Consider the following 15788-nt stretch of genomic DNA (forward strand, 5'->3'; position numbering starts at 1 on the left):
CACACATCGAAGTCTGTTGACATTTTATTAAAGGAGAAACAATACGCAGATGACAATATCAGACGGATTGAGTAAATTGTTTTAATGCTATGTGAATTGGATGGGAGAGAGAATAAAGCAGCCACTTATTCGACTATTGTGTACAGCCACGCTCTTTGACTTCAAGATTGAAGATTCAAGAATTTTTATTCGCCATGTTTGGGCGTGCCAAACAAGGAATTTGACTTCGGTACATCACAGCCTCTGTTCAACATTTAGGTGACTAACAACAGTCAGGACGTGTGAAAAATGACAAATATTCTCAGACATCCCCTGATCTTAAATTGATCTTGTGACTAATTGTGTGGATGAGGCGTTTCCGCAAACTTCCTCCCTTCTGAATCAAAAACAATCCTAGCTATCTGTAACACTGTAATAAAGCTCGACTACTTCTTATCAAACGCTTTAATTGGTCACAGAAATTCATCAAATCACTAGCACTAAGGTTTACACTCCAGTCATTTAGCTCCGTACGGTCCTTATATCGTCCCATTTAAAATACGACTTGAAAAGGTATTTACGACTAAAGAAAATTGGGGTCCATGACCGAACAGGGTTAGACAGAAAGTCGCATAGGATCGAAGCGAATAAAATCGAGATTTATGTGTATTAATAGTATTATTATAAGTAGTATTGCGAAGAAGTATGTCCACATGAATATCCACAAAGATTTTGCATTTATTTAAAAAAATATACGTATATGTAATTGCTATCCAGTAGTGTGTTTAGAACTTGACACAACTGAATGTATTCCATTTTAAAATATGTCTGTAACATATGTAACTAAGTGTGAAAAGAGCTTTCTGGATGCACTGTTGAAATTTATCTACACACCGTAGTATTACTTCAAATTATCCTCTAATTCAGATTGTTCATTGGTTTCTCATCCCTCTCATATCATTCCGCCTTCTCTCTCTGTCCTTTGTCTTTTCAGTCCACGTTCTGAGATGTCTTCCTTGAATAACATTTTTCCAACAAATAGACAAAAATTATTATTTATGGTCATGCTGAGTCGATAAGTACACTTCACTCCAGTCAAGGGTTCAGTTCAGACGGAGGTACACTATACATAAATTCACAATTACTAATGTTGTACTAAAAGTGTTTTGCAAACCTTGTATATTCCCTGGTCAAAACCATTGTAAGTACTTTCCATGGTATAACTTCTCAGCACGCCCAATTCTTTCCAGACAACAATTCGGGCAGTGGCAGAACGAGATTTTTCCACCTGAGAATATCAGATTAGTAATATACAGAAAGTGGAGAGAAAGGGGAACTATTAGGACATATAACTATCAATTTGCTTATTTTGTCACTTGGCCCATGATCTTATACTGTATGCACTTATACATGTAAATGTTGACACAAAATTACCTACCTACCTAAGTACAGTGGATGCAAAAGCGCCATTTTTTGTGATTTAAAAGAAAAATAAGATGAATCATTTAAAAACTGTATCCACTTTATATGTGGTTGCCCTATGCATTTGTGGTTGTCATGGGAAAAGACTAAAATACTTCAGAAATGTATTAACTGTAGCTGTAGCTGTAAATTCTGATTGATGGTGTTGTACAAGGTAGAGGAGGTTTTTTTATGTTTACTATTAATTGATCAGACTAACAAATGATGCAACATGGAATTATCAAATAAAGTTATGATTATTACCAAATAGTTGCAGCTGTTAAAAGAAAAGGCTGGTGCAATACGATCCAAGGCCTTTGCAATAGTCTAGAAAAAGTGAAAAGAACAAAATAGTTTGAACTCTCAAAATACATTGTTTCAAGCAATGTGTGCAGAGAAAAAAGATAAGGTTTATGTAAAAATTACATCACTATAATGGGCTTTGCAACACATGCACAACTTGTCTTACTCTATATCCAGGGTCTTCTTTCAGTGCTGCTGTGTCAAATGTAGAACCTGATTGCCATAAAGTTTCCTTTATACTGCAGCCATACAAAAAAACGTTCTTTTTTCGAGAGTGGCCATGATAGTCACAGAAGACCTGAAAGAAGTAAAATAGACATCTTGAAATCTTGTACCACAACAATAATAAATAACATTAAGATTGAAACACAGCTATTCCTTGGGGGGCCTTTGGGGCTATGGATACCTCAGGGGGTCCGCAAAACAAAACAATGTTTTTGCATATCCAAACAAATCTTAAAAACTGCTGATTAAGATTCATTATATGTTCCCTTTCCTCCCACATCCCCAAAACATGCTTGGTCGGCCGATTGATCACTCCAAATTGTCCATAGGTGTGAGTGCGAGTGCTATTGGTTGTTCGTCTCTGTGTGCCCTGCGATTGGCTGGCAACCACTTCAGGGTGTCCCCTGCCTACTGCCCGATGACTGCTGGGATAGGCTCCAGCACGCCTGTGACCCCAGTGGGGACAAGCGGGATGGATGGATGGATGGATGGATGGATGGATGGATGGATGGATGGATGGATGGATGGATGGATGGATGGATGGATGGATGTGTTCCCTGCAGGGGATGGGTGGAAATGTTGAAAGGAATTCCTGGAAAATGTTGGGAGACACCCTAAAGTCAATTATCTGGCCTACCGCCTGGTCCAAGAATATTTCAGTCGGGTCCAGTGCCCCTGTGGCACTCACTTGAGCTTCGCCAGTAGATCTAGGACCACAATGAAAGCGACCCAAGTCGGATTTGAAAAAAATCGCGAGCTATTGAGACCTCCATAAAAAAAGAAAAAAACAGACACAGGTAGATACAGACAGAAAATGCCGATTTGGGTTGTATTTGTTTGCGATATGAACCTAGCCAAATACTTATGAACCACAAGTTCTGTTACACCAGCTTCAAACAAGTGTTGCGGACAAATAGCATTGCAAGCATATCTCATAAGTTCCAAACACACACACACAACACGCATGCGCACACACACAGCCACTCGCCCGCAAACACGCATGTGTGCGCACACACACGTGCACACACGCACACATGCACGCACGCTAACCCACAAACGCACACACACACACACACACACACACACACACACACACACACACACACACACGCACACGCACACGCACACGCACACACACACACACACACACACAGACAACTAGAATGTGACACCATTGTTTAACTATGCGAGCTCCCTACAAAATAAGCACACAATGTGCTAAATATATTGGCGTGCCATATTTGTTCTTATGTCAACATCTGAGGTCAAAATATGATTGTGTTTTTGACACAGACACACACACACACAGCAGGGGAATGAGACACCATTGTTCAACACTACAAGCATTTGTTTCCATTTGGGTATTTTTTATGTTAAGCTAACACTTCCTGATGGAGCTGCACTGTATCAACCAGACAGGACTGTCGATTGAGGACACGAGGCCAGCTGTACGTTCTTCTGCATGTGATGATGAATCGTGGGAGATGGCAGCTTCCAGGAAAAACAGAAATGAGTATACTGACATCACAGAGATGCTCGGGAAAGGCAATTTTTGACGAACTGTCGGAATAAGTGCTTTCATGTGCCGATTGGATTGTAAATCGGCATAAACCATGCCTCTCCTTCGGAATAAAATATTGTTTCGAATGGGCTTGATCCAATCAGAATAATCTGAATGGGGTGTGCATGAAGCATTTTCATTCCGAAAAAATGTTGTTTGCACAAACATGTTAATTTATCAAAACTGGTATCTTCATGGACAAAGATGTCAAACAATGGCACACTAGTTAGCACGTGTTTTTTTTGTTTTTTGCTTTTTTTCACGGTATTTCACCCGCCTCTATTTTTTATGTATAATTAATGGTCATTAGTAAGATCAATGATTACCATTACAAACTACTGAACTTGGCATAAGGTGTCACACTAGCAAGAAAACATTCATCTTACCAAGGGAGTCCGTCTAATACTACTGAGGTAGGAGAGGAAGCCTTTGGTATGGTAGATTGTTGGACAGAGAACAGGGTCTGGTTTACACCACTGACGATTCAAGTCATCTCTGCTCAGGTCACAGCGATTCCTGTGGCAAAACAAAATTTATGAATGAAGGGTAATTGAATGTTTGGTCCTCTGACTGATTGATGCTGGTGTCTGCCATGTTGAGGGTTTTTTCTAAAAGGCCATTTGAATCCGAGGTGAGTTTATATTCTTGTACAAGAAAATTGATCTCCAAGAATAGAATATTCTTTGATGGTACGTCATAATGGGTGAATGTGAGAGTTTTTTTCTGTGTGTGTGTGTGTGTGTGTGGTTGTAAAACAATGAGATATTTGTATTAATCTTTAAATAATAATACAATAGATTACTATTTACAGTGATCCCTCGCCTCTTCACGGTTCTTTGATGGTACGTCATCGTGAGTGAATGTGAGAGCTTTTTCTGTGTGTGTGTGGGGGTGGGGGGGTTGTAAAACAATGAGCAGACAAGTCATGAGATTTCTCTCTACTCACATTCCATTAATCACTCCATCTGGGTTTAGCATAGGAATGATCTTGAAGACAAATGTCTCTCTCAGCGCCTGGGCTATTGGATCATGACTGCATAGAAACTCTAGGGTGCCTTTCATGACCCAGCTGGCATTGGATTCACCGGGATGGACACGACTTGACAGCACAATGTAGGGGCGGTTACCTATAGAAAGACATTGACAGTGTGTGGATTTTTTTTTCTTTTCATTTACTGTACAAAATATTTTATAGTACATTGTTTTGAAAATAATACTTGTTTGTCCCATTAAGTATTATAGTAATAATTATAACCACTGATTCTGAGAACTGCTTCACATCACTTGTTGCATGGGGTCAACTAATTTCTAGCACCTGTAAACTGTCATTCCAGCCCAGGACAATTAGGTATAAATTTCATTCCTTTGTTTTGCCTCAAAAATACATTTTTATAATCACCCAACCTTAACCATCATTCCAGCCAAGGACAATTAGGTATAAGCTTTAGTCCTTTGTTTTGCCTCAAAAAAACATTTGTATAATCACCCAACCATAACACAATTAGGGTCAGGCGATTTGGTTTCCCTCCCCACATCGCTTGTTATATTGGTCGGACATAGCTGCTTATCCATTAACGTTTTTGTTTTGGGATGTTGTTCCACTAAAACATAAATTTCCTTCAGCATAAGGAAAAATTACCTCTTATTATTCTGAGGTACAAACTGATCATGGATCCCTAGTACGCAATAGGTGTCAGCCTGGACGAGTGCTTCCCAACATTTATTGAGACTGGGCGCTCATTTTACACAATAAAAACTCCCAGACACTGACATAAAAATACTGAAAATGTCCCATATAGAGCTCCAGAATATTCCCCCGTGCATTTGTTTATAGCAGTATAGAAGTGCCAGCATGCCAAGGGCCAACACCGAAGAGAAGAACACTTTCAGAAAACACTTTGATGAGAAAACAACATAATGAGATACATGTGCAAGCTATTACTGCTCTATCAAGTGCCAGGAGTACTATCATGACAGTAGATAGGCGAAAGACCCTGACGGCTCAGCAGAACTCAGAGCCACTCACTAAATGGCTGAATGGTTGTAATCATACAAAGGTCTGGGAAGGACAAAAATATAAGATTTATACATCTTATAAGACTTGTAACGGCCTAATCTTTGCGACGAGTATAATGCCACTGGCAGGATCATCAAGTAGTCTCGGAGTTGAGGGGGGTCTAGGTGGAGGGCAGGTTGTACCGCGGGTAGGCAGGAGTAGAGTTGGTAAAGTTTCTCATTACTTTTTATCTTAACATACATTCATCCATTTTCAACCACTTATCCGGAATCAGGTCGCGAGTGCAGCAGCTTAAGCAGCGAAGCCCAGACTTCACTGTTCCCAGCCACTTCATTCAGCACATCCCGAGGGATCCTGAGGCCAGCTAAGAAACAGTCTCTTCAGCATGTTCTAGGTAATTTCCGGGGTCTCCTACCTGGGACATGCCAGGGAGGCATCCAGGGGGAATCCTAATCAGATGCCCAAGCTACCTCGACCCCGAGGCCTTTGTGGACGACCGAGCTTTTCACCCTCTCTCTAAACGAAAGGCTGGGCACCCAGCAAAAGAAACCCTTTTCGGCCGCTTGTATCCTTGACTCAGCTTCTTCTTTGCCACGACAGACTGTTAGAGTCCGCTTCTGAGCTCTCACTCGAACAAGACCCCAAAATCTTTGGTGAATGTTCATAGTCTTCCCTTGGGAATTTATTTAAAGATACTTTGTTTTAGTAAGACAGAGGCAAGTTTGTTTGTCTGCTTAACATGTTTGACCACTTCCTGTAGCCTTCCTCACAAGCGTCACGTGATGGAAATGTGACGTGTCATATAAGCCGCTACGTGGTTTTGCGAGACAAGCAGGGGGAATTTACGCCCCATACTGTCCAGGACTGCATCCCAAGTGTGTGACAGGGTGTACGCTCATCGTCCCAATTGATGCTCGTTCGACCTCGTTTCTGGATCTCAATTTGGGCGTCAGACAGTATGGGGCAAAAATTCCCCCTGCTGTATGGCAAAACCACCGAGCAACTTATAAGACACGTCACCTTTCCATCACTTGACGCTTCTGAAGAGGGCTACAGAAAGTGGCAGGAAGTTAAGCAGACTCCAAGATACTTGAACTCCTCTACTTGGGGTAAGATCTCATCCCCGACCCGGAGAGGGCATTCCATTCTTTTTCAAGTGAAGATGTAGGAGGTCACGGCTTGAAGAAGCCAACAGCACCACATAATCTGGCAAAACGAGAGATGCGATATTGATGTCACTAAACCAGACCCGCTGAACTCCTCGACTGTGCCTAGAATTCGTCCATAAAACAGATTCAGTGACAAAGGGCAGCCTTGGCGGAGTCCAAACCTCACGAAAACAAATCCAATTTACTGCTGACAATGTGGACCAAACTCTGGCATCGGTGATACAGGTACCGAACCACATTAATCAATGGGTTCGGTACCCTGGACTACCGCAGCACCCCCGACAGAACTCCCCAAGGGACACGGTCGAACGCCTTTTAGAGGTCCACAAAACACAGTTAGACTCGTTGGGCAAACTCCCACGCACCCTTGAGGACCCTGCTGAGGGTGTAGAGCTGGCCCACTGTTCCACAGCCAGGACAAAAAACAGATTACTCCTCTTGAATCTGAGATTTAACTTCCTGACAAACCCTCCTCTCAAGACTCCTGAATAGACCTTACCAGGGAGGTGAAGGAGTGTGATTCCTCTGGAGTTGGAACATACCCTCTGGTCTGTCTTCTTACAAAGAGGGACCACCAACCCGGGCTGCCAATCCAGAGGCACTGTCCTAGATCCCCATGCGATGTGGAGGCATGTCAACCAGGGTGGCTGATAGAGTTTTGCCCACTCTACCTTTTATGCAAGAACCACACATGAGACCGTTTGGCCATTTTACGCTTGCAAGCGAAGAAAGCCATCAGCACCCTGTGTGGTACAGAGGTGCTTGAAAGCAGTCTGCCTTTTGCCTCTTGCAAGGGAATATTTATTGAGAGAAACCAGGGTGGGGGTGAGAGTGAACAGGTTTTGGTGGTCTCCTCTGCAAACTTGGTTAATCAGTGCAGAGGGTTCTAGCTCTTCGTTTTACAAGGTTGTGGAAACAGATACTAGTGGAGCATTTTAGATAACTAACCAAGCAAGAATGTTTCCACATCATTTGGAAGGATTCAACAATTGAATGTGGAAAGTTTCAATGAGTCAAATAAAGATGGAAGGTTTTAACAAAGTTAATGGTTCTAGTTAACATTCCAACATAATCATACGATCAAAATAATTTGTCAACCCGAACAACGGCCCTACAACATCCAGAGCCTTTAGAAACATTGGGCAGATATCATCCACCCCATCCACCCATCACTCTGACTTTAACTCCAGTGTTAGGGTTTTCCAGGTTATCTTTATCATAGGATTATGTTGGAATGCAACAGGTAATAAATACCTTACCTTGTCCTCCTTATCACAAGGTCATAAAACATCCCCTGACATGTTTAGACTAGAGGACAAGGGCTTTAGCCAGTTTACCCAAACCCCCACTCTGTTTCTCTTAATAAATATCCCCTCGCAGGAACGAGGGTTCAGACTTCATTCTGGAGCGAGTGAACTCTCCACCTGCAGGTGTCCAAAAAGGACTTACTTGTCTCCCGTGTGGTTCTTGCAAGTAATAAGTAAGGAGTAAGTTGGAGTGAGCAAATCTCTAACATTTTGGTGCCGAAACCCGGGATCCCTCATACCCGCTATCTGGTTGAAGAAGGAGGACGTGCTGCATTGTCGACAAGCCAGCGTCCATTAGGAGGACCTGGAGAAGAAAGTCCTGGGAAGAGAATTCTTCGCTGGGCCAGCATCTTAGGTCTGCCTTCGTCTGACAGAGGTGGATTGACGGGACCCGGCAGTGCAACGAACCAAGGGGACAAGTAAGTTAAAGGCCTGAAGTTGTGTGATTGTGTTGTTGTTTGTGAAACGCGTAAAAAGGTAGAAGTGCACAGGAAAAAGGAAATTTTGTGGAAGGAGGGGGTGTTGTAGAGTCCCCCTCTGGATGAGGTGTCTCTTTTGGAGCAGTGGTTCTCAAACTGTTTTAAAATCTCAGTATCATTACTTGACGACCACTGTTCTAAAGAGTACAACCTCGCGTTGGCAGGGCTGGGGACAAGGACTTTTGTCTTTAGTTCCCAGGGAAGGTGGGGGGTGTTGTAGAGTCCCCTCACTGGATGAAGCAGCTCCTTTTTTTTTTAAAAAAAAAAAAAGGAGGACTTCGCGTTGGCAGGGCTGGGGACAAGGACTTTTGTCTTTAGTTCCCAGGGAAGGTGGGGGGTGTTGTAGAGTCCCCTCACTGGATGAAGCAGCTCCTTTTTTTTTTTAAAAGGAAGACTTCGCGTAGGCAGGGATAACTTGTGTGATTGAGTGTGTGACTGGTAGGATAAATTGACTAAATAGCAGTTCTAGCGTTGATCCACGGCAATAAAACAGGCTAGTAATTTGTTGAAAGGTCAATTTAAACCTGCATTGAGGATCCTCAAAGACATAAAAAAAATAAATAAGTAATAATAATAATAATATTTTTGAGAAAAAGAAATTATATAACCTAAAACTACTAGAATTAAGATGGGAAATAAAAACGGTAAATCTCTACCTCTAGACGGAGATGAGAAGTACATGGCGAGTAGATTTCTTAATTGTATGCAATATATGCCGAAGTGGAAGAAAAAGTATGGAGTAGAAGGGAAGTTGAGAGTTGAAGTGTGGAAGATAGTAGTTGATGTTTTAGAAGAGAGTGTGAATAAAAAGAAAAATGGGCTGAAAAAGAAAAGAAAAGAGAGAGAATTGGATTGTGCTAAAATGTGGTTGAAAGCTTCACAAGAAAGAAGAGAACAAATCCAAAAGACAAAAGATAGAAAGTTGAAAAGTGATGAAGCCGCCATTCAATTGAGATTTGAAAAAGAATTCTGGGTACATAGTGGCATCCCATTCAATGATGCAGATGAGAGTGCTTATCAACAACATCTTAAAATTCTGCTCCTCACTGGTTTCCCCCCTGACTTGGGCAGTTGGGTGAGAAAACACTTGGTGGAAGCGGACACTGCTTGGTTTACAAAAAACATGCAGTGGCCCAAAGACGCTGACAAAGGGATTGAGAAAGGCAGAAGTTTTGATGTATTTCATCTAGATGATGATAATGATCTAAATGAAGATACAACAATCTTCTACCAAAGTTCCCAAAGGGGCAGAGGAAGAGTTAGATACCAACAACGTCGCAAGCCACCATTCAAATCAAAACCCCCATCAGATTCAGACAACTGTTGGAACTGTGGGAGACGAGGACACTTTGCACGAGAGTGTCGTTCTGCAAAGCAATATCAATCAAAGGGTGCAGGACGGGGCAGAGGAAAAGCCAAATTTTTAGCATGACAAGCTTCCTCCTCTTTGACCGCTTATGCTCATACAGAGAAAGAAAGGATAGATGCCCATATGACAGCAAAACATGTCATTGTCAGATTATTAGAATTTTTTTTAGATTATTAGAAGTCTTGTCCATCCAAGAAGTATGACAATGCTGTTTGTATGCCCAAATTACAAATGACTAGAGCTCAATTTGTGTTACACTAAAGTTAAAATATGCAAATCAAGTGGTAAAGAAATGCAACTTGCTTCTAGAAGATAAATAAATAAAATTAGAATGTGCTGTCCTCGTGTGCATGGGAGGGACCAGCTCATGATCGACCACAGGAAATGGCCAGCCTGTGACGAATCATTGTTGCTGAGACCTACCTTCTGCACGCGAGAGCTGTGCATGTGTGTGCGTATGTGTTAAAGTTAAAGTTAAAGTCCCAAATTGATGAAGATTGCCTAAACTTTTAGTATAAAGAAATTTGCTAGACTGTTGTCTATTCAATTTACACCGCAGAACAGAAACAATTTGACGGAAAAAAAAAAATAATAATAAATAAATAAATAAATAAATAAATAAATAAATAAAAAATGAGAGGAAAAGAGAGAAGTCTGTTTGCGAGCAGAACCTAATCCACATTAGTGCATGTTAAGTGTCGAGCCCACATGAGAAATTCGAAGAAAAAAGAACGACAGAACATGCTTTCAGGAATTGGAAGGAGCTAAATTGTGAATTTAAGATTTTGCAATGCTACATTTAATCGGAATAATTGATTGGTTGTGTTATAAGATTATACAAAATTCTACATGCAAGCTAAATCTGAGAGATTGAGTTCTTCAAATTTAAAAAAAAAAAAAAAAAAAGAAAAAATTCAGATTAATTTGCCAGTTGTTTGTTTTAGTTAAGTTTTGTTTGGACTGGTGGATTGTTCTGCCAGGAAACCTGAGTTGAAAATGATATATGAATGTTGTGTGGTGAGCTTGGATGAATTGGGACCAATGTGATAGTATGACTCCTTTTTGGAGACTGTGTGAGATGCATATGATGAGCATTGATGGATGATTGCCTGAATGAGAGGTTGAATGGTTGAAGTCGTTGGCGACTACTGTGGAGAATTAGTGGAGCGACTTTGATGAAAGAGTGATTTTGAGCAGGTTGAATGTTAGAAAGAAACACGTAGCTTTTGGATTGATAATGAACTAAAAAAAAAAAAACTGGAGAACCAGTAACACATGTAGAAGATGTGTGAACTGAGAAATTGAGAAGCGTTTTGGAAAGAAAGTCAAATTAAATGATGATGGAATCATATGTAGTACAGAACGCATTCTCCCAAAAAGTTTGTCAAGGTGTGAGGCATGGGCGTTGCCAAGCCTCAAAAGGAGGGAGTGAGTAGGACAGATAGTGGAAGATAGTAAGAATACAACACTTTATGACAATGAATTTTCGAATACATTTGGTGTTATACTGTGGTAAATTTTTTGTTCTGGTGTAGATAGGTTAGCAACACGAGAGATTTAGAGGTTCAAAAGAAAGACAGTTAAAAGAAAACATTTTTGATTTGGACAATTGCAGGCTAACAGGAACATGAGAACGATAAGAACTACGAGGTGGGATCCAATTTCATTGGGGAGATTGAGAATTCACAGCACCATACTCGAAGTCACATTTTTGAGCAAGCATGACAATAACATGTGAGAGGTCAAGACATACAGATCAGGGCTTGATGTGGAAAGCAGACCTCGATGAGTTGATTTTCAATAATGATACTGAAGACAACATACTGTCCGATTAAATTGGAACTATAGATAAAATGTAGCTCAAAAAAAATAGGATGAGTTGCAGGATTTACAATATAAAAACGAGACCGCTGTAATTTGAAGTTTGGTAAATAAATGTTACCAGCAAATTGATGGCAGCAGCTACATTTGGAGATATTCTTACAAGTTTGACGTCCCAGCCTGTCATTCTCAGTGTCAGGGTCCCTGAAACCCAATCCGAGTCTTCGCCTGCAGCCGTGAACAACTACAAAATGGTGCCTGGCTCTGAAGCACCTTTGACCTTTGGCAAAGGACAAGAAAAGACTCCTGTGCTTGGAGGGGGACAAGTACACTCCGGAGGACAGACAACATCCTCGGGGACGAGAAAAGACAGTGAAAAGCGGAGGAACTCACAATGATGAAAATTGACTCATTTGAACAATGGACTCATTCAAGAATGATGGATGGGGTCGCTCTGAAGCAACAACAAAAGAACACCAACTTGAGAGGGTGACGTGCGGCAAAAAGATATGGACTTGGAGTGTCCGACAACCAAATCGCACTCCTTGGTACGGCGTTACCAAATTTGGTGAAGCTTGGTTCAAAGTGGAAGGGAGGTTCATTGTGTACTGAGTTTGACAGAACTGAGGAGATTTGATAAATAAATAAATAAAAATTTGAAAAATACGTAGGGCTACAGAGAAAAGCATTATAATCAGAGATTGAACGGATTTGGATAAAACAAATAGGCTAAAACGGTAGGAAACAAGAGCAAGATCTGGTGTTTTGGCTCATCAAGCTTAAGACGTAGAGGTCGAGTTATATAAATTTTAGAACAGGACATTTGGCAGTCAGGAGGGAGCTAGGTTGCTCAATGTACCTACTCAATACAATAGTAAGGTTGTTTGTACCACAGTGGAGGTTGGATGGTCAGAAAGTTAGGTACGTTCAATTTTTGACATTCACACAATCATGCGTAGGAGTCACAAGGCGACAGTTATCAAGTCGATGACTGCAATAGGGGCCACCTACGACTGCACCGACATGAAAAAGTAGAAGCGAGAGAGCAGAGTATGGGATTATATGCTAAAACGTCTGCTATACAGTTGCCGATAGGAGATTATATCAAAAGAAGCTACATGAGAGATGGATTAGAATCGCTTTGTGTGTGTGTGTGTTCACGCCCTGTGTGGGTACGAGCGTGTGAGGAGAAAGAAGGCATGGGTGAGACAATCTCTTTCAAACCAAGAGGCAATAAATGGGAACGCCCCTGTCATAAATAGTTTTTGGTTAAAGGGAATCATTAGGAAGTGTTCAAACTCTTCCCGCAAACACTCCTATTTGCCAGTTAAATGGGCACTACAATTGACTACGAGAGTTGCAAACAACAGATGAAGAGCAGTCCTTGGCAGATTATATGATCAGGACGCTCAAACTGTGTCAAAGACAAATTTACTGCCGCTTGATCTTTCCTCCTCACAGGTCGACAACCCCATCAATCCAGGAGACTGGGTCTACATCGAGGTCATCAAAAGAAGGAACTGGGCCAGCCACGACGGGAGGGACCATTCCAAGTCTTGCTGACTACACATGTTGCATCCAAGGTTGCAGCACCCACAAATGCATTAACGACGACTGCTCTCCAGGAGGAAACTGGATGGGAGTTTTGGACATCACCGCTGTGTGCCAGGATGAGAGAGCCGTTTTCAAGGTGTAAGGGCTCTACTACCGACATGGCTGCACCATCGGACGGGACCTACTTCATCCAGAAGTTCAGAGGCACTGCCTCACCTGCATCCTATGAGTGCACGTGCCTGTTCAGTACGGATCATGGTTTTGTGGTCACAAGAGTAGTCCGATGCTGCCTGCCAACTGGACACGAGTGTGTGCGCCAGTGTGTAACAGACCTCACCTACAGACTAGAACATCATCAGCTGACGAAAACGCGAGCACATATACAACTTCTTAGACGTGACAGATGTGATAATGATAATGAGATGTGGATTGCGTAGATGCTGTTCTGTTGAGCATGTATTACGGAAACTTGTTGATTTGACCATCAAATATGCTTCGCAAGTAATGGATACGCTGATGTACTGTTTCTTTGTTTTTCTTTTTCTTTTTTTTAATGATAGCATTCTGGTCGCCTGTGGCAACGGGGCCGTGTAAGAATTTTCCTGCTAATAACATCTGGCCAGCAGGTTTTTCGCTTACACAATAAGTTTGATCTGGGGTGTTGAGGTAATGCCTCATCTTCACTGGAAAGTGTTGCTATCATTGTTTGTTGTTTTTTATTTTTCCTATTCTTCTTTCTTCATTATACATATATGTGTGTTTTTTTTCTTACTTGTCTTTGTGATTTGGGGTAGCATAATCATATGATAAAACAGGAGGGAGATGTTAGGGTTTTCCAGGTTATCTTTATCATAGGATTATGTTGGAATGCAACAGGTAATAAATACCTTACCTTGTCCTCCTTATCACAAGGTCATAAAACATCCCCTGACATGTTTAGACTAGAGGACAAGGGCTTTAGCCAGTTTACCCAAACCCCCACTCTGTTTCTCTTAATAAATATCCCCTCGCAGGAACGAGGGTTCAGACTTCATTCTGGAGCGAGTGAACTCTCCACCTGCAGGTGTCCAAAAAGGACTTACTTGTCTCCCGTGTGGTTCTTGCAAGTAATAAGTAAGGAGTAAGTTGGAGTGAGCAAATCTCTAACATCCAGGAATAGCAGTGTCTACAAAATCTCCAGGTTCTGCTTCATCGATGGAAGGCATGTCAGTAGATTTGAGGACATCTCGAACTATATTCCCCTTACCAATTCACATGCCAAAATGAGGTCACTAGCGCCCCATCTCCACGATGCAGTGTAAACAGTGCACGGCTTCCCCCTCCTGAGACATTGGATGGTGGACCAGAATTTCCATGGAGCCGCCCAGAAGTCATTTTCTACAGCCTCACTGAACTCCTCCTACACCCGAGTTTTTGCATCAGCAACAGCCGAAGCTGTGTTTCGCTTGGCCATCCGGTACATGTCAGCTGCTTCAAGAGTCCCACAGGGCAAAAAGGACCAATGGGACTCTTTCTTCAGCTTGACAACATCCCTTAGTCTCTGTGTCCACCACCGGGTTCGGGAAATGTTGGTTGAATTGAGGAGGTTGTCGAAGTATTCTCCCCACTGACTCACAACGTCCCGAGTTGAGGTAAGCAGCACACCGTCTCCATTGCACAAAGTGTCAATGGTGCACTGCTTCACCCTCCTCTGATGTTGGATGGTGGACTAGAATTTCCTCAAAGCCGTTCGCAAATCATTCTCCATGGCCTCGCCGAATTCCTCCCACACCTGTGTTTTTTTCTCTCTCGCCGCGAAGGGCAGCTGACTGTGCGAGGCTATCAGGGCGTGTGCGCACTACTCAACTGAATATAATCAAGGACGCCAGAAGTAAAGAGCTAATGGGCAAAAACATCACCTCCAGCAGCACGGGAATACAGAGCAAATACAGAAAAGTACCAAAAAGAGACAAAAGATCTGAACAGACAGTCGGTTTTTCACTGTCAAGTGTTTTACTTCTTCCCACACTTGAAGGGTTGTACCAAACTGAACTTGAACTGGATTCCACTTAATAACCAGACTGTTGTTCCATTGTTTCCATTTATTTTCTTCACCCGTGATTTTCTTCCAACTTGTCAATCATTTGTTGTAAGGGTGGTCTAACTGCAGCTAACTTGCAAACTGTTAAGTACAAGAAAATAAGCACGCCCTTCCAGGTTTCACTTTCCTTGCCCACGTGAATATTGAAGTCGCCCAGCAGAACGAGGTAGTCCCCAGAAGGAGCACTCTCCAGCTCTCCTACCAAGGACTCCAAAAAGGGTGTCTAATCTTAACTGTTGTTTGGTGCACAAACAACAGACAGACACCCCCCTAACCCCCCCCCCCCCCCCCCCCCACACACACACACACACACGAAAGCAGATGGAAGCTAACCTCTAGTACACTGGGGTGAACCCAAGCCAGGGGGCAATAAGTATGCCCACGCGTACTCTACGTCTTTCACCGTGGGCAACTAACTGAACTGTTGTTTGGTGTACAGGCACAAAAAACAGTTATGACCCAT

The 15788-nt window shown here is 42.2% G+C and overlaps 1 protein-coding gene across 1 annotated transcript in view; it reads right to left on the reverse strand.

The window, feature by feature from the left end:
• The window catches only part of agbl1 (AGBL carboxypeptidase 1), a 102794-nt gene that overhangs the window by 5368 nt on the left and 81638 nt on the right, over positions 1–15788 (reverse strand). The window contains exons 20-24 of the mRNA XM_088379867.1: positions 4476–4656; positions 3916–4045; positions 1910–2041; positions 1705–1767; positions 1154–1267 (exon numbers count right to left, since the gene is read on the reverse strand). Of these exons, the coding sequence (XP_088235993.1) occupies positions 1154–1267; positions 1705–1767; positions 1910–2041; positions 3916–4045; positions 4476–4656 (620 nt within the window). The remainder of the gene's footprint in view (positions 1–1153; positions 1268–1704; positions 1768–1909; positions 2042–3915; positions 4046–4475; positions 4657–15788) is intronic.

The sequence above is a fragment of the Syngnathus floridae genome, chromosome 6, assembly GCF_059516105.1.
Source record: "Syngnathus floridae isolate MCC-2025c chromosome 6, RoL_Sflo_1.0, whole genome shotgun sequence".
NCBI lineage: Eukaryota > Metazoa > Chordata > Actinopteri > Syngnathiformes > Syngnathidae > Syngnathus > Syngnathus floridae.